Source organism: Rhinatrema bivittatum, chromosome 19 (genome assembly GCF_901001135.1).
Source record: "Rhinatrema bivittatum chromosome 19, aRhiBiv1.1, whole genome shotgun sequence".
Lineage (NCBI taxonomy): Eukaryota > Metazoa > Chordata > Amphibia > Gymnophiona > Rhinatrematidae > Rhinatrema > Rhinatrema bivittatum.
Window position 1 is genome coordinate 30,601,642 of NC_042633.1, and position 24,242 is coordinate 30,625,883.

Sequence of the window (24,242 nt, forward strand, 5' to 3'; positions counted from 1 at the left end):
TCCAAACCTTCTTTAAACCCAGTTACATTAACTACTGAAACCACATCCCCTGGCAATGAATTCCAGAGCGTAACTATGCGCTGAGTGAAAAAGAATTTTCTTTGATTTGTTTTAAATGAGCTACTTGCTAACTTCATGGAGTGCTCCCTGGTCCTTCTATTATCTGAGACAGTAAATAACTGATTTATATTTACCTGTTCAAGTCCTTTCATGATTTTGTAGATCTCTATCATATCCCCCCCTCAGTCATCTCTTCTCCAACTGAACAGCCCTACCTTCCTTAGCCTTTCCTCATAGGGCAGCCATTCCATGTCCCTTATCATTTTGGTCTCCTTTCTCTGCACTTTCTCCAGTGCAGCCATATCTTTTTTTGAGATGTGGCAACCAGAATTGCACACAGTATTACAAACACCCCCCAACCCCTTCTCACATTAGCTTTAAGAGCTAGAGAAATATTTCTTGTAGTGTGGATGATACAACTATGGAATATTCTAGTGCTGGCATCTTCCATATAACCGGGCATAGTCTTAGCAATCAATACTATGAATGGCCACAGGAATACATGAACAGCAGAGCCAGATTCACCAAAGTCTCCCATTTTGTATCTGTGGGGAAAAGACCTTGATGAATCAGGCCATAGGTGTCCAGGATGTTTGAAAGCAGGCTGAACGTGATGGACAAAGCCTCTATATATCAACTTGCTCCTTAGACAAGAACATAATATTGGTAAATATACAAATTCACCGGACTGTAAGGGCACAGATGAATTAATCGTGCATGTTGGATGGATAAGTGCAAAGAGAGAGGTAGCCAAGTTTGAAGCTTGCAAGTAGTAATGCCTTCATCTAGACATCTTCTCGTCTTCCTATTGCATTCAATCTTGAGGCATGCACTTATGTGCATATATGCGGATCCACAGACTGCAGTTAGGCGAACCACAGACTGTAGTTAGGCGAACCCACATAACTGAGATGGTTGGCTGCATCAGCATTAAACTGATGGCATCCTGATGCACGCAAATAAGCCATCTTGAATCACACATGACCAGTCTCCTTGCTGTCATGTTGTCTAAGCAAGGTTTTTAATTGGATGACAGGCAACGGACATAGCTAACCCCAGAGATAATAAAAGGGAGTATTGTCCTGATGTATATGTATATAAAGAATATTAACTGGTGGAGCTCTCAGCCTAGGTGAATTTTTCTTCTCTTGGCAGAAAATAACATGAAAGGCAATTTTCAAAGACAAGAATTGAATATATAAAAGGGAATTCATACAAGCCTTCCCTGATCCATCAGACTCTCACTAGATAACTAATCCGCTCATGAATATGGAACTTCACTCCCCAAATATTCACCTCATTTACTAGTTACCTAACCTAATAAGCTAACTGGCTCTAGACCAGACTCGGACATGATTCACTGTATTTAATTTAATTTAATTTAATACCCTTCTTAAGGCCTTTCTTCTTCCAGCTGAATCAGCTTCCAAGTTCATGATCCTTGTTTTAATGTAATTTTTTTACTTTCTTACTTTTTGCTTCCTCTGATTATAAAAAGTTGTTCCTTATGTTATATTTATCTATCCCCTGTTCGATGTAAACCGACCTGATATGGTATTCATCCTTGAAGGTCGGTATAGAAAAATGTTAAATAAGTAAATAAATAAATTCAGCTGCATGAGATTTTGCACCTAAAGGATTTGGCAGATTTTCAATCTGTATTAGACATTATGGGGCTAATTTTGTAGCACCTTGCATACATTTACTGGCAAATATGCACATAAGTGATGCCAATGTTCAGAGTGGATTTAAGTGCAGAAGTCTGCTTTGAAAATTGGCCCATCCAATCTTCCTGCATGCAATTTCACCAGCTATTTAGCACATAGACGTGTTTTAGGAAAATTTACGTGCAAATGTTTACATTTTCAAATGTATGCATGTTAAGTCTAAACCCCGCCTCGACTCTGCCCCCGGCAATGCCTCCACTCAGACTGGGTAAATTTGCATGCATACAGAACATACCTGTATAAGCTTACCTGCATATCAGGTGGGCCATTTTTAAAAAAGTCCATGTCTATAGGTAAGACAATGTTTTGAATATTTCCCTCCCTGAACTCCATCCCGAATATTAAGATTGGACATACAACAGCTTCTCCAGGAAGAATACCCTAAAGCCTTCAATGAAAGCCCAACACAGTCATACCATGGGGTTGTAACTGCCAGTCCATGCAGGTTACCCCAATGCTTCATCATCCTAGGCAGATGAGTATATAAGATCCTGCATTTAATCCAACCCTTGGCATCCTCCGCGTCCTACCACCAAGCTTTGCAATAATCCAAACAGCTACCATAGCATTCAGTTTGTTGCCCAAACATCTGTCCCTTCCTCCTCCCTCCCCCAGCCCCTGGGCCTTACTAGACAATATCCATCAGTCCATCCATCACCAACCAGTTGGGAATTGATGCTCCCTGGTACTAAATCGGCCACCACATAGTCTGCAGTATCACCATCCTTGTGTTTCTATTCTTTAGCTCTTTTTTGGGGACCTTAACACTTCTCTCCTTTGTTGTTTGCAATACTGCAGTCTCCAGTTCCTCTCATGCATAGCCTTACCAGCAATCAGCGGTGCATTTCCAATCCACTCTTCAGGGAAGAGTGAACAGCATAATAGGTTTAGCATTTTTCTTCTTCTTTTGCACCTCGTCTTTTCACCGACATTTAAAAAAAAAAGTAATCTTTCCTTATTCTACTGCCTTAGCTCTTTTTCCTGTGCTAGCTAGCACCTTTGCTATCCTGATGACCTTCCCTGCTTTTATCAACCTTTCCAGGTATGTTTCACTGTTCTCTTCTACCTTTTGAATGTTAATATCTACACCCATTCCTGTTCAACCACTTCCTCTGCAAACCAGATTGGGCTCTTTTTCTTCTCTTACTTCTGTTTAGTTTCCTAACCTAAAGATTTCTTGCCCTAACTATGATTCCTTTTAGTTTAGCTCACTGTTCTACTTTGCGAAGATCTTCCCATCCTGCCAGTGCAACCCTAAGGTACTCTTTCTTATTAAAATTGTTATGTCTGAATCTAGGACTCTGATCTTTGTCAGCCCCACTCTAACTTCACTCTTATACTAAACCACGCTTTCTGAAATCGCTGGAATTAAGGTAACTATCAGCAGTGACATTCAAAATACTTTTCCCATTTGTAAGTAACATATCCAGGATTGCCTCCTCACTTGTTTTTCCTGTTTCCATTTCCCTTCAGACTGGCATTTGAAGATAGCAACATAATATAGTGGGTGTTGGCAGCATACAAGGAACAATTTGACTCAACCAGTCTGCCTGGTTGTCCTCTGCTTTCTCTGCTGTTTCTAAAGCCATTGCCCAGCTATTGGCCAAACAAGCTGGTCTGCCTTCTACTACCCCTAACCAATTAAGCACGATACTTCACTTAGATGCAGCTCCAGCACTGCTGTCTGCATCGATGGTGGGGGTGGAAGTGAAATAGAATCAAAAAGTTACTAATGAGGGCCAAGAGTAACAGATAAGTATGAGAAAAAAATAAGTGTGAAAGCTTGCTGGGCAGACTGGATGGGCCGTTTGGTCTTCTTCTGCCATCATTTCTATGTTTCTATATGTTTCTATGCTTTCTGGGGGACATTTTTACCCTTAGCTTGCAATTGTAGCCAAGTCATCTGCTGCCCATTCTAGGAAATTTGCCACCTCAACTCACTTATATCTTAGTGTGCATCAACACCCTGCCACTTTAAATATTTTATATTCATCAACTTTGCCTCATCTTCTTGAGTGCTTGTTGCAGTCATACCAGCATCACTCTATGCAAGTTGGCTTTATGCCCCTCTAATATATTAGATAGACTAGGTATGACCATTTATACATTCATCTAACACCCAGGACCCCCCTTCATGTCTTTTACTCTAGCGCTCCTAATCACCTTCTTCCTGCCCACCCCGATTCTTATCGCTGCCTTTGGTGTTTGCTACAAGAACTCAGCAGAGGTCTTGCAGCCATCCTGCTATTCTGAGACCTCTACTGGAGCAAGACCTGGAGCATCTTTACCATTCAAAGAAGTATCTTCCCCTTTTTTATTTTGATACAGACTCCAAGCACCTTGTGTACCTCTTTTATTGGATGGATTATGCACAATTCAAGTAATCAGTAGCACGTAATGCAGTGGGGATCTTCCAAGAAATGTTCGACATTTTACAATTTCCCAGTGACCAGCAATAACTCACCCTTTACACTTTGACTAAATCTCGCCTGAGATGGAGATCTATAGATTGCACCTATGTAGGTCGAAGTTCACATCTTCTCTTAAAGAGAAATGACACTGCCTCTCACCTCTTCCATATCACCCTTGATTCCAGTTGCTTTAAGGTTTTCCTTTACATAAAGTACAACTTTTTCTCCTCTCCTTTCTGAACTGATTACAGCTAGGGATGGTTTGATCCGAGTCATGAGACTCATTGTTTGAAATGAATCAGGACAGATCAATGACATTAACACTATACTGTTTCGTGTTCCCTTCTAAATGAAATAAAACAAAGACATGTTGTTCATTTTTTTTTCAGCTAAGTGAGCAATTTGCAAATAGAGGGGTTAATTTTCCATAGGATCTACACGTGTAAAGGTAACATACAATTGTAATGTAACTCTTACTTGGGGTGGGTTAAGTCCCAAGGGCACACAATCTAATTTATATCTTCTGGGGCTGCTTCAGCTAACCATTCACTCCCACGCAGGCTCTTAACTCCTGGGGGTGACTCTTTTAACGGGGAAGGGGGGGCCGTGGAATGACAGTTCTTGCTTATGGCCCAGACGATGAAAAAAGGTTGCCAGTGTTGTGTTGTACCTTAAGTGCTTCTTACGAGGCGAGAGTCTATAAAAATATTCGGCAATCCTGTTCAGTCACCAGCAGAGGTGGCTTCTGTTCTCAGTACTCCCTCAGGAGACTGAGGACAATGCACATTGGACTTGGAGGGAGAGAGAGGTGGAGAGGAAGGCTCCTGAACCTTGGAGAGGGAGAAAGATGCTGGGCAGAGGGTGAGGGGATAGAGAGTGAATGATTTTTTCATCATTCTTAGTTTGAAATATTGGGTGTTATTTGATGTGCCTACTATTTTCAAATATTTTATTGGTGTTTGCAAATTTTTTTAAAAAATGTATAGGAGATTTAAATTATTCTTTGAGCAAAGAATTCTTTACATCTGTATTCATTTCTCATTGTCCCATTTCTTACAGGTGGCATAAATTGAGTGAATGGAGCAAAATAACCAGACCATTGCTGTGACAGATCTCATTCTGCTTGGGTTTCCTGATGGACATATTGGATTTTCCACTCTCTTTTTTCTCCTTTATCTCCTAATTCTGGTGGGAAATCTCATCATTTTTTCCATCATAAGGATGGATCCTCATCTTCACACACCCATGTATTTCTTTCTCGGTAACTTATCCCTCTTAGATATCTGTTACTCTTCTACCTCCCTCCCCAGAATGCTGGTCAATAGCATGTCAGGGATGACTACTATTTCCTTCAACCAATGCCTAGTGCAATTGTATTTCTTTGTGTCCTTTGGAGGTGCTGAATGTCTTCTCTTGGCCATCATAGCCTATGACCGTTATGTCGCCATATGCAACCCACTGCGGTACTCGGTCATTATGAACCAGAGAGTTTGTTGGCAGCTGGCTGCCAGCTCATGGATCAGCGGGTTCCTGAACTCAGTGTTGCACACCATCATGACCTCCAACCTGCCCTTATGTGGAGCCCATAAAGTTAATCATTACTTCTGTGATGTAGCCCCACTCTTGAAGCTGGCATGCACCAACACCTACTTTAGTCAAATGCTATTGTATGTTATCAATGTATTTCTGGGTATTTTCCCCTTTTTATTTATTCTCATCTCCTATGTTCAGATCATTTCCACCATCCTGAAAATCCGCTCTGCTGAGGGGAGGCGCAAAGCTTTTTCCACGTGCTCCTCCCACCTCATAGTTGTGACAATGTTTTATGGGACTGGCAATTTGAATTATATAGGGCCCACATCGGGCTATCCATCAGAATTTGAAAGCGTTGTTTCCATGCTCTATAGCATTCTAACCCCGCTGATGAACCCTGTCATCTACTGCCTGAGGAGCACGGAGGTGAAGAGGGCTCTGAAGAAAGCAATGGGAAAGAAAATGCTTTTGCATAGGATGTAAAATGGTTTATGGATAGGCGGCAACCTTGCCTCATGACTTGAGACAAATTAAAAATTGGAGAATATATACCTTTGACATCTATTCTGGCTTTAGGATTAAAGTATTTTGATAATGTCATAAATAAAACCAACAAAACACAGAGGGGCAGATTTTCAAAGGGGTACGCGCATACCCCCCCCCCCCCGAAAATCTGCCCCAAGCTCCCCCTGCACGCGCCGAGCCTATGTTGAATAGGCTCGGCGGCGCACGCAAGCCCTGGGACGCGCATAAGTCCCGGGGCTTTCCTGGGGGGGCATGTCGCGGCGGCGCGTCATCCGGAGGTAAGGCCACGGGCATAGTTCCGGCCCGGGGGTGTTTCGGGGGCATGGCTGAGGCCTCCGAAACTGCTCCTGGGCCGGGGAATCATGCACCGGCGGCCAGCAGGGGCAAGTGTAACTTTTATAATAAAGTTGGGGGGGGGGGGTAGGTGGGGGGAGGCGGAAGGAAAGTTCCCTCCGTGGCCGCTCCGATTTTGGAGCGGCCACGGAGGGAATGGGCAGCGCACGCAGGGCTCGGCGCGCGCAAGGTGCACAAACGTTCACCCCCTTGCGCGCACCGATCCTGGATTTTAAAAGATACGCACGTATCTATTAAAATCCGGCGTACTCTTGTTTGCGCCTGGTGCGCGAACAAAAGTACGCGTACACTAAAACCCAAAATGTCTTTTGTGCACTGGTAGGACCTTTACCCTTAAGGTCTTGGGTAACCCTCAGGTTTTCCAGAGGGGCAGTCTGTGCAAGAGAATCCACAGACTGCTACTGATAATTCAAGTTGCTCACAGCCCTGGTTGACGGGGCAGGTTGCTTAATTTACTAGACAAATATTTGGCCAATTTGTGATTGTCAGGCTTATGGATGCGTGCTATTAATAATTATTTTCCCTTCTTTTGCTTTATCATTTCTGTACTGTTCTGCGTACCTGTTCATAGTAAAAGAAGTTACCTCCAAAGAGGTAAAGTGAGGTGACAGAACATTGTTCAGTAGGGGTGTGCATTCGTTTTCGATGTATCGGCGATCCGCAACGTATATGGCACTTTTCGTTATATTCGTGGGGAGGCGAAACGCATCACGACTCCCCATGAATAGAACTTATCTGTTTAATACGTTGCGCAGCGCGTGCTTTTTTTTTCGCCGCCATTTGCAATGATTTCCAGAAGTGCTTGCTAGCAGCTTCTCTCCCTGGCACAGTGTCTCAGTCAGATCACCTAAATAATAAACTGCTTCAAACAAACACAAACAGGGCTAGCTGACACAGACACTGCAGCCAAATAAAGAATAATGAGCTTTTTTTCTCTTTCCTAACTAGCCAAAATTGTGCAGCTTCCTTCCACAAAGCCCACCTCCCCACACCACCCCTGCAAAGAAAGTGTGTGGCACGCCTCGTGCTGATGTATATATAGTGCTGGCTCATCAATAAAATCCTCAGAGAGCACTGAATGACAGCGCAATTGGCTGCATTCAGTGCATTTGGGATTTTACTTGACTTGATGAAGTCCTTTTCATTAGTGTTTTACCTCCAGTTGTTTCTTCCATTTTGAAATCAGCCTCTTTCTATGCCAAGCAGTACTCTTACTGCTTTCCAGCCTCCCTCTCTTTTGTCAAGGATATTCTCACATTAAAGTCCCTGGGGGTCCCATGTGTAGCCAGCCTGTATCTACCCTCCGACCCATGTTGATCCGCTGTTTACATGGTAACCTCCTCCGCCTTGGCAATTCTCGTTTGTATATCTACTAACGCCACCAGATTGTAAAAGACCAGCGAGAGCTCACTAGACGCCAACAGAAACACCCCACTCTAGGGGCGAACCCATTCTAGGGAGTCCTTTCCTGCGCAAAGGAAAGGGAACTCTCCCCGGGTGTAGCCAGCCTGTACCTACCCTCTGACCCATGTTGAACCGCTGTTTACATGGTAACCTCCTCCGCCTCGGCCTTGAAAATTCTCGTTTGTATATCTGCTAACTCCACCAGATTGTAAAAGACCAGCGAGAGCTCTCTAGATACCAATGGAAACCCCCCACTCTAGGGGCGAACCCATTCTAGAGAGTCCTTTCCTGCTCATAGGAAAGGGAACTCTCCCCAGGGCTCTTGTTTGAATATTTGTACTACCACCAAAATCTGCACCCGCAGATGCTCCATCCCACCCAGGCATAGTTCATCATGTTTCAGGTCCTAGCACTCGTGTTAGACTCCCTGGTCCTTGTTTCAAGATGGGTTGGGTGCACAGTACGCCCAGTTGACAGTCCCGCCACATGCTGAGCCTCGTCTTGTCTTGCCTCCTTGTCTTTCCCTTATCAACACCACAGCAACCTGACTACCTCAGCTCTGCCAGCCTGTCTTGCCCCTATCAACTTTCTGCCACTCTGCCTTGCTGCCAATCACCAGATGACTCACTCAACTCCTTGTGGTGTTCTGGCCACTCTCATGGTTCCTCAGTGTGTTGGTGCTAGTCTTTCTGCTTGCTATGTGTCCCCTTCATTGTGCTGTAGGATGTTGATGCCACTTGTCTTGCCACTTTGCCTGTTGCGATGCCTTCGAGGGTTCATGCATCTGTTATCGGTGCTCTCTTTTGAAGCTGTGGTGTGTTTTTGACACTCTCGCTGCTGCTTTGTGCCTCTGTTAAAGCACTCTTGCCACATCTGATACCCCTTTGCTCCTTTACAGTGCCTTAGGCTATTCATGCCACTTTGGTGCCACTTTGCCACAGTCTAAGTACTTTGGAGCTCTTTTGTTGTTCTGATGATTGCACCCCAGAAGTTTCATCAAAATTGATAATAAAACCCCAATTCTGCAGCCAAAAATAGGCTGCAAATCCTTCCCCCATTGACTTTAATGGGAACCGGAAAACGAATGCACTTATCAACATATTGGGGCGCCATTGCATGAATGCAACGAATATGCCCCACTACGAATACATATCCCGACTGCAACGAATACTTTCTGGCTGACATCCCTATTGTTCAGATATATTGGAGAGAGGGGGAAGGCCAGAGGTGGTATCGTAATACTGAGAGGAGATAAGGAGCAATGTGTGGAGGAAGATGAAGGAAAAAGCAGAAATTTTAATCAAATACTTCAGTTTGCTGCTCCCTAAAGATGATCCTGGAGGATGAACGTTGCTGCTGGCAAGAGAACAGATGTACGTGTGGTAGACGAAGCTCCAGTTACAGAAGAAAGTGTTTGTTTGGGTGGAAGCAGAGGAGCTGGTGGATCCACTGTTCAATAGATCCTTAGAGAAGGGAGTGGTGCTTTAAGCTTAGGGAAGAGCGGTTGTCAGCAGTGGACTCATGATGTTGGACCGGCCCGGGTATTCGTCGCCCAGGCCGGCCCAGGACACGTCATGTGGTCTGCCGAGCGCGGCTCTGTCACGGCCGTGCACAGCAGACCACGTGACTGGAGCGATCGGCCCACCGGGGGATGCCCAATCCCCCGATAGGTCAATCCGCCCTTGGCGGTTGTGGTCCTGCTTCACAAAAGTGGTAGCAGAAAGCAGGCTGGAAACTGCAGGCTGGTTAGCCTTACCTCGATCATGGGAAAATTAATGGAGACGCTGCTGAAGGAGAGAGAGGGGGACTAGGAGGCAGACCTTTAAATACCTGAAATGCACAAGCATAAAACCTTTTCAGATGGAAAGGGGTCATGATATGAAGCTCCCCAGGAGAAAACTCAGGAACAACCATAAGAAATATTTCTTCATGGAAGGGGTGCTGGATGCTTGGAATGGCCTCCCGGAAGAAGTGGTGAGGACAAGAAGGGTAACAGAAATCAAAAGGGCACTGGCTATACACAGAGGATCCCTAGTGGCTAGAGGAAGGAATTGAAGAAGCAGGGAGATCTGTTGGTGTAACTTTCTTGCTCGGAGGATACTTAAGAACATAAATTTGCATTCGGGCCATGCACTGCGATAACTATCGCATGCGTTATGGTGTTATCGTGGGCGTTAACGCCATAATGCACTTTGATGAATGACCCTGTTAGCTCGTTAAATCTGGTTGGGTCAAAGAGCTGTCCTAAAGTTAGCTGGCTAACTTTAAGATAGCCGGCTATATTCAATAGAAGCGGCTGCATTATTGAATATACCTCCAACGTTAACCGGATAAGTTTATCTGCATAACTGCCTGATTCACTAAGGCTGTTCTCCCATTCTGTGTCTATGGGTAAATATCTTGATAACCAGACCCTAACTTTGCTACCTGGATTGTGTCTGAAAATGGAGCTTCAATTTCCTAAATGCAGGAAATTTATAATAAGCTTTATATACACACATTTTTTGCATGTTAAAATCTGTATTAAATCCTAAGTAACATCGCACACAGCGCAGCATTCGCACAAGCGTGTGGTTAATATTCTGAACTGTTATTGCATACTACTTTGAGCAACTCAGCAGGCTGGGAATGGCAATTTATAAAAATGTGGAAATAAATAAAAAAAAAAAATAGAAACTTGCACTCGGCCTAGTGGACCTTATATCAGACATTGCTTATTCATATTGTGTATTTCTTTATTATTTTTGTATTGGTATTATATTTTATTTTAAAATTTCATGTATGTAAAATTTACAAACTGCCTAGATTGATGATAGGTGGTATAGAAATGAGAAAATAAATAAATAAAAATAAAATAAAATCCTTTGCCACATAAAGAGACAGGTAACTTTAAAACCCAGCAAACCTTCTTCTTTTTATTTAAAAAAACAAAACAAAAACCATGGTCCAACTGCTATTCATGCTTTTTCATATGGGTAAACTGCCCTGCGGCAACCACAGTCACTGTATCCCGTGGCTGCTATGCACAAGCCAGATATATTCCCTGCAGCGTGCCCCTTCACAACCATGCATTACCAACAGCTTTTGAAGGTACTTTCTCCTCCCCAACTACCCCCTACAAGCCCTCATGAAGCCACAGTCCACTGACTGGTCCCGCTGAGGTTGAGGGTGGGTTGTACGGGGGTGGACGTGGCTGTCACTTTCCACTGCTTCTGGATACAATCGGTCCTGACTTCTGGTTTGGTGTCTGAGTTTCTGTTATTTGACCTGTGGGGCCCCTATTGCTGCCACTCCATGCTTCAGGGAGGGGTGGGTGGGAAACAATGGATCGTGGAGTAATAAAGGGGAAAGTTCTGCCAAGACCAAGATAAAAATTTATTTATTTTAAACTCCTGGTTTGGATTATCTTCCTTATGGCATCACTGATATCTTTGTTTCTCAAACTATAGATCACTGGGTTGCATAGAGGCGTCAAGACAGAATACACAACGGCCACTATCTTATCAAAGTTGACCGAGTATGATTTAGTCAGCCGGATATACATGAAGCCAGCGCCACAGAAGAACAACATCACCACGATGAGGTGAGTGGCACAGGTGGAGAAGGCCTTCCGACGTCCCTCCGAAGATTGGATCCTCAACACGACCCGGATGATTTTGACATAGGAGAGCAATATAAGCAGGCCAGGCAAGAGGGCGGTGGAAGCGTTGAAAGCAAAGTCAACAATGACGCTGATGGTGGTGTCTGTGCATGCTAACCTCAGCAGGGGTGACAAGTCACAGAAAATATGTTCAATTACATTTGGGCCGCAGAAGGGCAAGCGAGAAATCAGAATGATCTCAGTCACAGGGTAGAGAAATCCAAGGAACCAACAGCCTACAGCCAATTGGGTGCCAAATTTTGATGTCATGATGGTCGGATAATGCAAGGGAGTACAGATGGCCAAGTAGCGGTCGTAAGCCATTGTTGTCAACAAGAAGACTTCGGTGATCCCCAGGGCATGGAAGAAATAAATCTGCAGGAGGCAACCCTTGAAGGAGATGTTTCTCCTCGTATCCAGTAAATTGTACAGCATTTTAGGAATGGTGACTGCCGTGTACCAGATTTCCAGGATGGACAGGATACTAATGAAAAAGTACATGGGGATGTGGAGGTGGGGATGGAGCCGGATGACCAGGAAGACAACCACATTCCCGGTGATGATGAGGAGGTACACGAGGAGGAGGAGCACGAAAAGCAGAGGCCTGACGTTCTGAATGTTCGGGAATCCTGCAATCACGAATTCAATCTCAGTGCTCTGGTTGTTGGCTCTCATTTCACTGCCAGAAGGTTCTGTAACAACAAGGCTGAGAAATTAGGTCTTGGTGCACTCAATGGGGGTGGGAGGGGAAGGGTTAAAGACCATTCCTCGGTCCCCTGATTGTTCAGCATCACTGTACACCAGGGCAACAGAAACTTATGCAATGACTGTATTCCTACGTAGTGCATCATTGAAGCAACTAACCTTGGAGGGAGGAAGGGTATGTAAGTGAGCCCCGTGATGGTAGCATAGCCCCTACTATCATTGCTGTCCATGATGTATTAAATAGGCTGCAGTCCCTGTAAGAGTGAAATTAGCTTTGCAGCTGCCACTAGACATCTTCCACCTCAGTTTGAGATCAGGCAAAGAAAAAAGCTACAGTCAGAGGAGAAGGCTCGGACCAGCCTACTTGTGAGAAAAGTTTTAAGCTAGAAAATTCCAAAGGAAAAGAAGTTCAAGGATAAGGGATCTTGGTATTAAGTTGCAGGGAGGAATATTCTGGGTTTACACAAACAAGTTCTCCTTTATCTGCTTCTCCTACTTATTTAAAAGTGCCTGTAGGTCCTCTCCTTCTTCTCTCACCCTACTCCCTTCCTCATTATCCTGCATCAAGCAAGCTGCTCTTATCTGTGTCCAGCCCCTCCATCCCTGACTCCCACCTCCGGGCTTTTCAATTGCCTGGAGCAGCCTTTTGGAGCTGGTACATCTTTCTCCCTCTCTGGCCATATTTAAATCTGTGAACTGCCCCACCAAGGCCAAAGAATTGCAGATAATTCATGTCTCCCAGATCTGGGAAACTCCCTTGGATCTCTGCAACCCACCTTTTGCCTACCCATTGCAGCAATACTATCACCCGTATCAGCTGAGCTCCAAATGCTGAGGCCTCTGCAGGCATGATCACTACCAGCCATTGGTGGGGCTGCAACAGGGACGGCCAGAGGCACATCTTCTCATAGCCTTCATGCCACTCCTCCTGTTGAAAGAGGAAAGCTGGGGGCAATGGGAAGGGATGAAAGAGAGTCAGAGGATGATTGAAGACATGGAAGTAGACCTACCTCTCTGTACCAGATGTTTCATCAAGAGTCCAGTCCCAAATCTCAGCCTGCACCTGGATGTCTCAACTCCACCTTAAGCTTAGCATGACCAAGGCAAACCTACTTATCCATTCCTCCCAAACCCACCTGTGGCTCAAGAATACGATGCAGTTCCTTCATTAGGCCCCACAACCAGTCAGCTGCAGGAAGCTGAGTGCATGAAGTCCTGCTCCCACTGCTGGGGAGATAGGACCAGGTGCAGGCTGACGATCCTCATAAATCCTGCATGTGAGGATCCTTCCCCCCCCCCCTTCTCAGTCTCCAGCATGAGCAGAAGTTAGGACCTATAGCTTGCACCCCACCAGCTGGCTGCTGTGAAGGGGGAGGATTACCACATGCAAAACCGAGACCTGTCTGGTTTGCTGCCACCATAAATGTGAAGGAGGGGCCTTGCTGAATCCAAAAGTCAACGCCTCTGCTGGTTCTTATGTGCAGACTGCTTGCCATCCCTGGAGCTGAATGTGCCCTAAGAATGTGCCCTAAGATAAGCCACCTGGGGAGGAGGGAGGAAGGAGTAAGATGATGGGAGGAGGATACAGATGAGGGGGAAATGGGGCAGATAGAAAAATAGAGCAGATTGGATGGGCAGAGCTGCCGAGTTATCCAGTTCCAAGAGGGAGATTTTAGGTCAGTCCTCAATTTCTGGCAATGCTTTTCTGATGAATTATGGGACCTGCACAACTGATTTTGATGGGCAGAATCAGGGACTTCAGACACTGTGCTGCTTTGAGGGTGTAAGTTCCAAACCAGGACTGGGTAACTTGGTAGTTCTGGATAGGTGTGGGGAGAGAAAGGAGGAGACATTGGACACACTGTGGGGTAAGAAGAGAGGAAGGGCTGATGTTAGAGGCCAGACAGAACAATTACCTAGACACCTGTCCCAGAGGAAGCCATGCACACCCCTTAAGCAGACAGAACCTGGCCTTGGGCCCAGTGGCAGCAGTGAGAGAGACCTTCAGATGCAGCTACAACACAGGAAATCATCATGGACCCTTGTGGTTGGGCATGCGCTCACAGATCCTGCTGATGAGCTGCCCCCTTCTCCGACATGGCCCTCCTTTCAATAAAGAAGCCCATGTGAGGGGTCGAGCCACTGCAGTGCCTGTGATCTTCCACAATCAGTTCAAGCTGCTTCTGCTCACCTGCAAGTACCTTCCTGACCTCTCCTCCCTTTTCTCCCTCTAGAGCCCCTCCCTCAAACTTCACTCACTGAGCAAGCTGCTCTTATCCTTGCCTGTCTCCTCATCAGTAACTCTGTGCTCGGCCCCATGCCTTGCCATGCCATATGCTCGGAACAGCCTTCTCGAAGTGATAAGTTGTGCTTCTTCTCAAATCCCATCTAAAAAAAAAAAACCCTCATCTGTTTGAGACTGCTTTTCAAACTTGGATCTGGTTCTCCTTCTTCATAGCCTTGCTGATTATAACTTTGATTTCTATAATAAATATGTCTCTGGTACAAGGACTGCAATGGTTTCTGCCAGAGCCAGTTCTCAAGTCACCACTTTGGTTAAGGGAAATGGAGAGTTCTCTGGCAGTATACGGAGATGCCCGTGACTCAACATTTGTCATACTTGCAGCATACAATACCACATGAAGGTATAAATGAAAGATTCCAATATTAAATACTACACAAATATGAAGGAATCAAAACAATTCTAAATGCTAAAAATAAATACTTTTTTCATAGTGTACATTCATTTTTTTTTTTAAACAAATAAGGCCGGATTTTTAAACCTGCACGCACAAATCTACGCCGGGGTGCACACTTGTGCACCTTGCGCGCGCCGAGCCCTAGGGGAGGCCCGATGGCTTTCCCTGTTCCCTCCCCCCCCCCCCACACACCTTCCCCTCCCTAACCCACCCCCCCAGCCCTATCTAAACCCCCCCTCACCTTTGTTGGCGAAGTTGCGCTTGCCTCCAGGCAGGCGTAGGTTGTGCGCGAGTCCCCGGCACAACTGCTGTGCTGGAGGCCTCGGCCCCGCCCCTGCCCGCCCATTTTTTCAAGCTCCGGGACATGCGTGCGTCCCCGGGTCTATGCAAAATAGGCTCGGCGCGTGCAGGAGTGGGTTTTCGGGGTTACGTGCATAACCCTTTGAAAATCCGCCCCATAGTCACTTGGATTAAACACTAGTACTCAATACAAAAAAACTTAATACAAAGAATTCCTAAATACAACTCTCAATACAAGGAATTTACAAAACACAATATCGCAGATAACACATAAAAACAATATATTACCATTTGCAACACTCCTCACTCAAACTATCTAAATGCATCCACTCCAACCAGTCTTTATGCACATAAATAAAATGTATACCATATAACACTATCTAAATCTTAGAGCTTGTCCAGTCCCAATAAAGAAAGGATCCACTCTGTTTTGCCAACTGAAAACTTCAGGGGATGTTAAATTTCTTCAATTCTATTTTTGGATATGAGATCCTGATTTTTTTTTTGCTGGTGAACTCTAGTTCATTATTATGTAGACTGGTAACTTTCTTCAAGAAGTCATAGTTGTGTGTAGTGGCAGCATTTCAAAATTATGTAATCAAATATTATAGAAGCGGCAAAACAATCAGAGAATAGTGACAAAAAAAAAAACCCACTAGCCTAACACAAATTAAATAAATAAGCAAAAGACTTACACTGAATTCCTAGCAAAAATGGAAAAGAAGCCCAGAAAAACTGCCACGCAGTGCCAACATGGATCTCGCAAAGGGAAGGCTCGCCTTACAAATCTGTTAGATTTTTTTGATGGGGTTAACAAACATGTGAACAAGGGTGAGTTGGTTGATATAGTGTGCTTAGATTTTCAGAAGCATTTGACAAAGTACCTCTTGAGAGACTCATCAGAAAATTAAAGAATCATGGGATAGAAAACAGACAGAAGGACTGAATGGTCACTCATTCCTCTCAATGGAGTTAGGTAAATAGTGGAGTGCCCCAGGGATCTGTACTGGGACTGGTGCTTTTTAACATATTAACATGATCTGTAAAAAGGAATGATGAGTTTCGTTTATTTCCTTCCTATACTGTACTTCCAACAAAGACAGGGGGTGTTATCAGATTCACGGATGACCCGAAATTATTCAAAGTTGTTAAATCACAAGCAGATAATGAGGAATTATACAAGGATCTTGTGAGACCTGGTGGATAGGGTGTGGATAGGGAATAATAATAGAATTTTGAAATCATTGCAGACAATACTTTGAAATTCTCAGCCCAGTGAATGGAAATGATCAAAAAAGGAAATAGAATAGAGAATAAAACAGGGGATATCATAATACCTATGCATCAATCCATGGTACAACCATCCCTTGAGTACTGTGTGCACATCTCTAAAAAGATATAATGGAATTAGAAAAGCTATAGGGAAAGGTGACCAAAATGATAAGGTAAATGGAACAGCTCCCCTTTGAGAAAAGGCTAAACAGGTTAGGGCTTTTCAGTCAGGAGCAGAGATAGCTAAGAGGAGATATGATAGAGGTCTTTAAAATCTTGAGTGGGATGGAACAGGTAAATGGGCAACAGTTATATACTCTTTCCAATACTACTAGGACTAGGAGACACTCAATGAAGGTAATAGGTAGTACATTTAAAATAAATCAGAAAAAACTATTCTTTCACCCAGAACAAACTGTGGAATTTGTTAGCCCCCATAACCACCATGGGCCTTGACAAGCTGAAGGCTCCTCTTGCATTCTTGCGTGCATCGGATACCATTCGCCTTTTGCTGGCAGCGCCTGGATAATGTTCGTGCTTCGTTCTTCATGAGAAGAAGGATAGATGACATCATTGTAAAGGAAGTTGTCTTTTTTTTTTCAGTTATAACAAAAAAAAATGGTCATTTCAGGGATGTTTTAGTGTGGGGTTTTCTTTTTTTGGTTATAACAAAAATTCAGAACCCTATTTATAAAGTAACATATCAGAAACGCACAGTGACATCTAAAGTGAATGACTTACCAGCAAATTTCTAGGACATTCTTGGTAGGACACTGTAGATTTTTTACCTTTGCTTTGTACAGCCCACAGCACTTGATCTTCCTTGTTGGCTTAAACCTGACCCTGCTTAGTTTCCAAAATCTGGCAAATTTAAGCTTACCCCATGGCAGTTCTGCTCAGGTCCATACCTTTTTTCAGAATTTAATTACAACTTGCAAAGAGGGTGGTGATGGGAGGGGAGTGATGGACCAAGTGCAATGAGCCCAAAAGTTGCTTCCCCAAGGTCCTGAAATGACCCAGGCACCTAAAAAGAACCCAGAGCCACTGGACAAATGTAGGATGAGGCAGAAAACCAATACTCAGAGTGACACAGAAGTCATGAGGCCAGAGACGGTAGGCCAAGCTAGAGATCAGAAGAAAGGGTTCAGAGGAATGGAAACCTTGAAAAAGATCCTGCGGCAAGGGCAGAAACTGCCAGGGTGGAGGACTCTGTCCTCTGTGCGCCTGATTCATAGGCAAATGAAAACACTTGGGTTCAACTCAATGGGTCAGTTATATTTTATTATTGACTTTATTCATTGCGAAAGCTTAATGACATATAATACATGCATAATAAGACCGAGAACATAACTTACTAAGCATGGATGAGTCAATCTCACAGCATTCATGATGTCTTAGGCTTCAGGAATACAATGGTGCTGGGACCCACATTTCTGGAGATTGATGGCATGCTTGAGTAGTGGAAAGCTGGAAGCACCTGTGTGCAATCTACAACTTGTGGGGATTGAGTCTATGGTGGAGGACATCACTTGACAAACCCAGGAGCACGCAAGCAGCCAGTTTACTACATCTGGATTCTACTGCTGTTTCTCTGGGTTATATAAACCTGGGTCTGGATCCTTGGAGAGATTCAGATCTCTCCAAAGAATTTCAGTAATTAAGGCACAGGTTTGGTGAAAGAGTGATCTCTGTGCTTGCTGTAATTCCTTGTTTTGTCCTGCGACCTGTATTTTCCTCAAGAAGTCCTTTCCCTTGCAAATTTGAGCTCATGGGTAGATGGCACCTTAACTCCTGCAGCACTCGGCTAAGTGGTAGGAGGGACAGGATCATAATGGGAAGGAGCTATTTATCTGGCTAGTGCTTAGATTAATCAAAATGCTATAATATTGCATGCATAATGCCCATGGTAAGAGAAAGGGGTTTGTTTAGGGTTGTTTTTAGAATCACCAAGTGGTGCAGTATCGCAGGTAAAGTTCACACACCCCATGATACTTCTATTTTGCAAGAAGAGAGAGAGAGAAAGAGACTGAGACTATTTCTAAGGCCCTCATTGTAGTCAACTATTTATATCTCTATAGAAGGGCCAGCTAATAGCTCAAGGCGAGGTGTTGGTTTAGGGGCCAGTTTTACATGTAGAGTGAGACGTACAAACTGCTCAGTACACCTCGGTGAAGATTTGATGTCATTTGGAGTGAAGAAAGTCTCACAAAGATGAGGTTTGTACAATGTTCTCTCACCCTAGCTTGATGGACTTAATAACAGGGTACCATCAAGCTAGGCCAAGATACAGGAAAATAGTTGTCTTTGTACCAAGCTGGGTGTCCTGTTTGCACAGTTAAGGAACCGCGCCATCTACTGATCTCTTTAGGTAACTGCAGTGTGGAATTCCTAGAATTCTTTTTTTGCCTTCTTACCTTTTCTTTCTGGCTCCTGTTTAGAAGAAACGCTAGAAACTGGACAGGAAGCAGCTTTCGTTTCCTGTGTTTTTCTGCATGTGATATACATTGGCACTCAGATGGATGGAGTTGTACATTGCATAGAAGTAATTGCAACCATGCGTTTGTTCCTATGCGTTCCAGTAGGCAGCACATTTTATCTGGACACAGAATTCACAGGAAAAAAAAGATTTGAGAAATAGTTGGGAGTCAAGGCTGACTTTTACCCATAAATCTTTTCTTCCATGAGCACAGTGAGTTCAAACCCTGTGTGTGAAGATAAGGAGTAGTAGGAATAAGGATGTCAAAACTGACCAGTTGGCCATACCAGGACTTTTCAAAGACACAACGTAAGCTTATAAAGTTGGATGTCTGTGTGACAGGGGCTTCACCATCCTGCACTCGTTATTTGCCCCTTTTGTGCCTTTGGTTACATTTTGGGGATCCACCCCTTGCTTTCGCCTTCCCCTTTTTGGGATGTGCCTTGGCCCTATATGAGGTGGACGATCATGCTCTTGCAGAGAAGCTGTGGAGGAGAAAGTCTCTAATGGAGACCATTTACTAGGACATGGAAGCAGAATCTGGTGGGCCTCATAGTTTACTAAGTGGAGAACTGGGTTTTTGATAGGCTTAGGGGCGGATTCTAAAAGGGTTACACGCGTAACCGCGAGTACCCCGCTCCTGCGAGCGCCGAGCCTATTTTGCATAGGCCCGGCGACGTGCGCAAGCCCCAGGATGCATGTATGTCCCGGGGCTTGAAAAAAGGGGCGGGGTGGGGTGGTCCGGGGGCGGGCGGGGGCGTGGCCGGAGCCTCCAAGAAGAGCGGCCATTTGCCGCTGTGCCCAGGATTGCGGGCCGGCCGTTGGCCTTTGAGGATTCTCCCTGCTGGTGAATCCCAGCATCCCAGGAGCTACTTGTGAGAGGAGAAAGCAATGTGAAGGAGAAATCCGGGACCTTGATAGCATCCTGGAAAATGTGAGAGCCCTTAAACCAGTCTACTCAACGGTGAAGGGGTTACATCTGGAAAAGTGAGCTGTCTAGTATTGTGAACATATTCCATTTTCAATATGGAAGACAGTTAAATAGCTACAAGGTTACTTGTGGTAAGTATTTAGATACAAAAATCATTTTCATTGGAAAGAACTCTCTGGAATAAGTGATCAAGGTATGAGGCTCCAGGGTGGTTGACTCAGGAGCAACAATACAAAATATTTCTTAAAGGAAAGCATGGTGGATTCAGGGAATGGCTTCCCAGTGGAGATGGTGGGCAGTAAAAAAACTAATGAAATTAACATATAGAAACATAGAAATGACTGCAGAAGAAGACCAAAAGGCCCATCCAGTCTGCCCAGCAAGCTTTCACACTTTTTTTTTCTCTCACATACTTATCTGTTTCTCTTGGCTCTTAGCAACCTTTTTTATTCTATTTCCCTTCCACCCCCAGCATTAATGTAGACAGCAGTGTTGAACTGCATCTAAGTGAAATAGCTTAATTAGTTAGGGGTATTAACCACCGCAATAAGCAAGCTATACCCATGCTTATCTGTTTATCCAGACTATGTAATTCAGTCCTTGTTGGTTGTTGCCTGAATATAGATCTACCTTTCTTCATTCCCCCCTGTAGTTGAAGCAGAGAGCCATGCTGGCTATGCATTGAAAGTGAAGTATCAGTCTTGCTCCCCTGCTGTTGAAGCAAAGGGCTATGTGTGAAGTGTCAAATTTTCTCCCCTGCCGTTGAAGCAGAGAGCTATGCTGGATATGCACTGAAAGTGAAGTATCAAGCATTGTGAAGGAAAGGTCAGAGATCAAGAAGAGTTTTTTGGCATTGATCCGGGAAATAAATTTGGGCAACTGGCCAGCCATTTTGGGAGTTTAAATGAGTAAAATCTTCCTAAGATCAGGCCCAATTTCTCTTTGCATAAATTTGCGCACCTAAATAGGCAATTGCTCAATGTTGGTTTGCCCACTATCTGCACAACAAACCATTTTGACACAAGCTGTAGGTTGAGGTGCTGAAATGAAACCATTTGAGAGTTTCAGCAAAGGGTGGCCGTTCTTTTTACCTGTAATGGCATTTTACCCATAATCCCCCTTTGATTGGAGTAATATGTCTGCAGATTGCTGGAGTTCTACACATTTTCCCCAGATACAGAGGGAGTATGGGATCACATTGGTGTGGGACACAATGGATTTTTATTGATGCTGGCACTCAGAAGAGAAATTGTTTTCCTCCATGTTGGTTGGATTGAGGATGTTTGCCAGCAAACAAAATATTCATGGCCAAAAAATATATTTTCAGTTTGAGTACAGAAATGTGTTGTTGAGAATTTTCACAGTCCAATGATTACATCAAGAAGGCAGTTTTCCATTCCATGACACCCACACTCCCAACCTGAACAGAAGGCAGATGTCACATAAATAGTGATTACGACTACAATTTGAGAGAAAAGGCAGTTGTTTTTGTTTTTTTTCTTACAGTCTTAGCTTTATTACTTACAGTCTCATGTACTAAAGGGCCTAAGGCTTAAAATATGATAAGGAGGGTAGCAGCTAATGCCTTTGTCCAAAAAGCATTATTTGTATACACTTTAGCATTACTACATGATATCTTAACATGCATGCAAATAAGTCCATTAAAATCCAAATTTAATTTAATTGGCTCATTAGGTATAGTATATCTGGTATTACTACATAAGTATGTTAAGATGGACCACTTAATAAAAGAAAGTTAGCAATGTCTCATGGGAATCGTGGTGGAATTCTGAATGCCAGTGCAACTCCCAGGGAGAAGAAGCTTTGGAGTATTCTTTATCATTATATTGGTCATTAAAAGCAGCAGATAGCTTGTATTATTATGATGGTTTTAATGCTGTGCAGTACATAGACGACTTTGTTAATTCTCAAAACTGAAAGGAGTCAGTGAGACAGAACACTACAGACTTGATCCTGCTTGGTGGAGGTCTGTTTCCTTATCGCTATCTTCCATATGGCTTTTTTAATCTCCTTGTTTCTCAGACTGTAGATCACTGGGTTGCACAGGGGTGTTATGACAGAATATATCACTGCCAAACACTTATCATAGTTCACAGAATATGACTTGGTCAGCCGCATGTACATGAAGCCCACGCTACCAAAGAACATCACCACCACGATGAGGTGAGTGGCGCAGGTGGAGAAGGCCTTCCGCCGTCCCTCTGAAGACTGGATCTTCAAGATAACCCGGATGATTTTGACATAGGAGAACACTATGAGTACAACAGGCCCTGAGACCATGCTGGCGTTCAAACTAAAGTCAAGAATGATGCTTGCTGCTGTGTCTGTGCAGGCCAAGCTCAACAAGGGTGACAAATCACAGAAGATGTGTTCAATCACATTTGGGCCACAAAAGGGCAAGCGAGAAATCACAATGATCTCAGGCACTGGATAGAGAAATCCACACAGCCAACAGGCAGTAGCCAACTTGATGCAACGTTGGGATGTCATAATAGTAGGATAATGCAAGGGAGTGCAGATGGCCAAGTAACGGTCATACGCCATTGATGCCAGCAACAAAGTTTCAGTGATTCCCAAGGAGTGAAAGAAATAGACTTGCAGGAGGCATCCACTAAAGGAAATGCTTTTTCTCATGTTCAATAAATTGGAAAGCATTTTGGGGATGGTGACTGCTGTGTACCAGAGTTCCAGAAAGGACAGGACACTGATGAAAAAGTACATGGGGACATGAAGATGCGGCTGAAGCTGGATAACCAGGAAGACAACAACATTCCCAGTGATGATAAGAAGGTATGTAAAGAGAAGGAGTACATAAAGAATAGGCTGGACGTGATGAATGCCAGAGAATCCAGCAATGATAAATTCCGTCACGGTGCTTTGGTTTCTGGGTCCCATTTCACTGAAATGACAAAGGCAAGCAGTTAAGATTTGATGCATGCAGAGCAGATCCTAAGAGGGCTGCATGGCCAGGGGAGTTTCATCTGGAGCTGATGCCCCTCCTCCCCAAAGAGCAGGGGAGTCCCACTGGAAGTATTGAAGAGTGGGGTGGGAGGCTCCTGGCCTGGGGCTGATATTTTTGCCACCTAGATCACTGCTTCTTCTGATCTGCTGGTACTCTGGACTGACGTGAAAAAAACCCCCATAAGAGACTTGTACTGTAGATCCAAGGCACATTGAACATGACCGCATTTAAAGACTGTAGGAACCAGAGAGCCTGCTCACGCCTGATGCAATACTGCAGAGTAGGGATGTGCACACAAATTTGCATCTTCTTTTCATTTTTGGGTTTTTTTTGTAGATTTTTTTTGTTCGTTTTTAATTTTTGAAGTTTTTATTTTTTTCAGGTTTTTTTTTCCCATTTTCAGGAAATAATTGCCCTATTTGCAAACAGAGTGCACAGTTTTGCTAATATGGACGATTTGCAAATAGTGCTTATTCATCACGTTTTACACTTTTGTTTCAAACATCCCTACTGCAGAGTCTGTTCAATCTCAAGTTATGCCTCAGCTGCTCCAGGTCTGCCACTCTCGCCTCCAGAGATTGGACTCGTTCTCTGAGAGCCAGGAGCTCTTTGCATCCCATGCACATGTACAATTTCTTACCGACGGGTAAAAAATCATACATGTGACACTCCATGCAAAAGACTGGGAAGCTGCACTATCTTTTTCTTCAGTTTTCTTACCATATTTTGCCCACTATGGCGGTTAAGCTAACAGGTCTGTAGGTGCTCGCCTCCTCTCTCTTTTCACTTTTGTGTGATTGAAAGACTTCTGCTCTCCTCCAATGCCTTGGAGCGTCTTCTGTGTTCAAGGACAAGCTGTTCTGCGCTGTGGTGAGCGCACTCAGAACTTTTCTAGGCTCTGAGAATTCCCCACTGCCGCAAATAATCAAGATCCTCCCCAGACTCCCATTCCCCATGCCTCCCAGGAGAAGGGGCCTACCCAATTGGGCTGAGACAAGACCAGCCAGAGCCTCCCCCGGTCCTCTCTAACCCATCTCTACCCCTGAATATAAGCTGGGGCAAGGGATCTCCCTGGCTTCCCCTTACCCCTTCTGTGAGGGTCTTTAGCAAAGAAAGCAGCAGGAGTGATCCCCAGTTGCCCCCACCCTACCAGCATCCCTGTTTAAATGGTGCTGGCTGGTCCTGAGACCAGCGCCATTTGGTACTTATCAGATATGGGCAC

The 24,242-nt window shown here is 44.3% G+C and overlaps 3 protein-coding genes across 3 annotated transcripts; 1 reads left to right on the top strand and 2 right to left on the bottom strand.

Moving 5' to 3' along the window:
* The first annotated feature begins 5,275 nt into the window (after nt 1–5,275).
* LOC115080330 (olfactory receptor 5V1-like) lies at nt 5,276–6,214 on the top strand. Its single transcript, XM_029584480.1, has one exon. The coding sequence runs from the start codon at nt 5,276–5,278 to the stop codon at nt 6,212–6,214; it is 939 nt and encodes a 312-aa protein (XP_029440340.1).
* Nucleotides 6,215–11,393: 5,179 nt separating this feature from the next.
* Nucleotides 11,394–12,329, bottom strand: LOC115080473 (olfactory receptor 6N1-like). The gene has a single exon (XM_029584668.1). It carries the CDS (start codon nt 12,327–12,329, stop codon nt 11,394–11,396), a length of 936 nt encoding a protein of 311 aa, XP_029440528.1.
* Nucleotides 12,330–21,981: 9,652 nt separating this feature from the next.
* Nucleotides 21,982–22,953, bottom strand: LOC115080331 (olfactory receptor 6N2-like). Its single transcript, XM_029584481.1, has one exon. The coding sequence runs from the start codon at nt 22,951–22,953 to the stop codon at nt 21,982–21,984; it is 972 nt and encodes a 323-aa protein (XP_029440341.1).
* Between the last annotated feature and the right edge of the window lie 1,289 nt (nt 22,954–24,242).

Bases quoted from the DNA above. Each gene is read 5' to 3' on its own strand.
- LOC115080473 (XM_029584668.1), bottom strand. From the start codon at position 12,329: ATGAGAGCCAACAACCAGAGCACTGAGATTGAATTCGTGATTGCAGGA.
- LOC115080331 (XM_029584481.1), bottom strand. From the start codon at position 22,953: ATGGGACCCAGAAACCAAAGCACCGTGACGGAATTTATCATTGCTGGA.
- LOC115080330 (XM_029584480.1), top strand. From the start codon at position 5,276: ATGGAGCAAAATAACCAGACCATTGCTGTGACAGATCTCATTCTGCTT.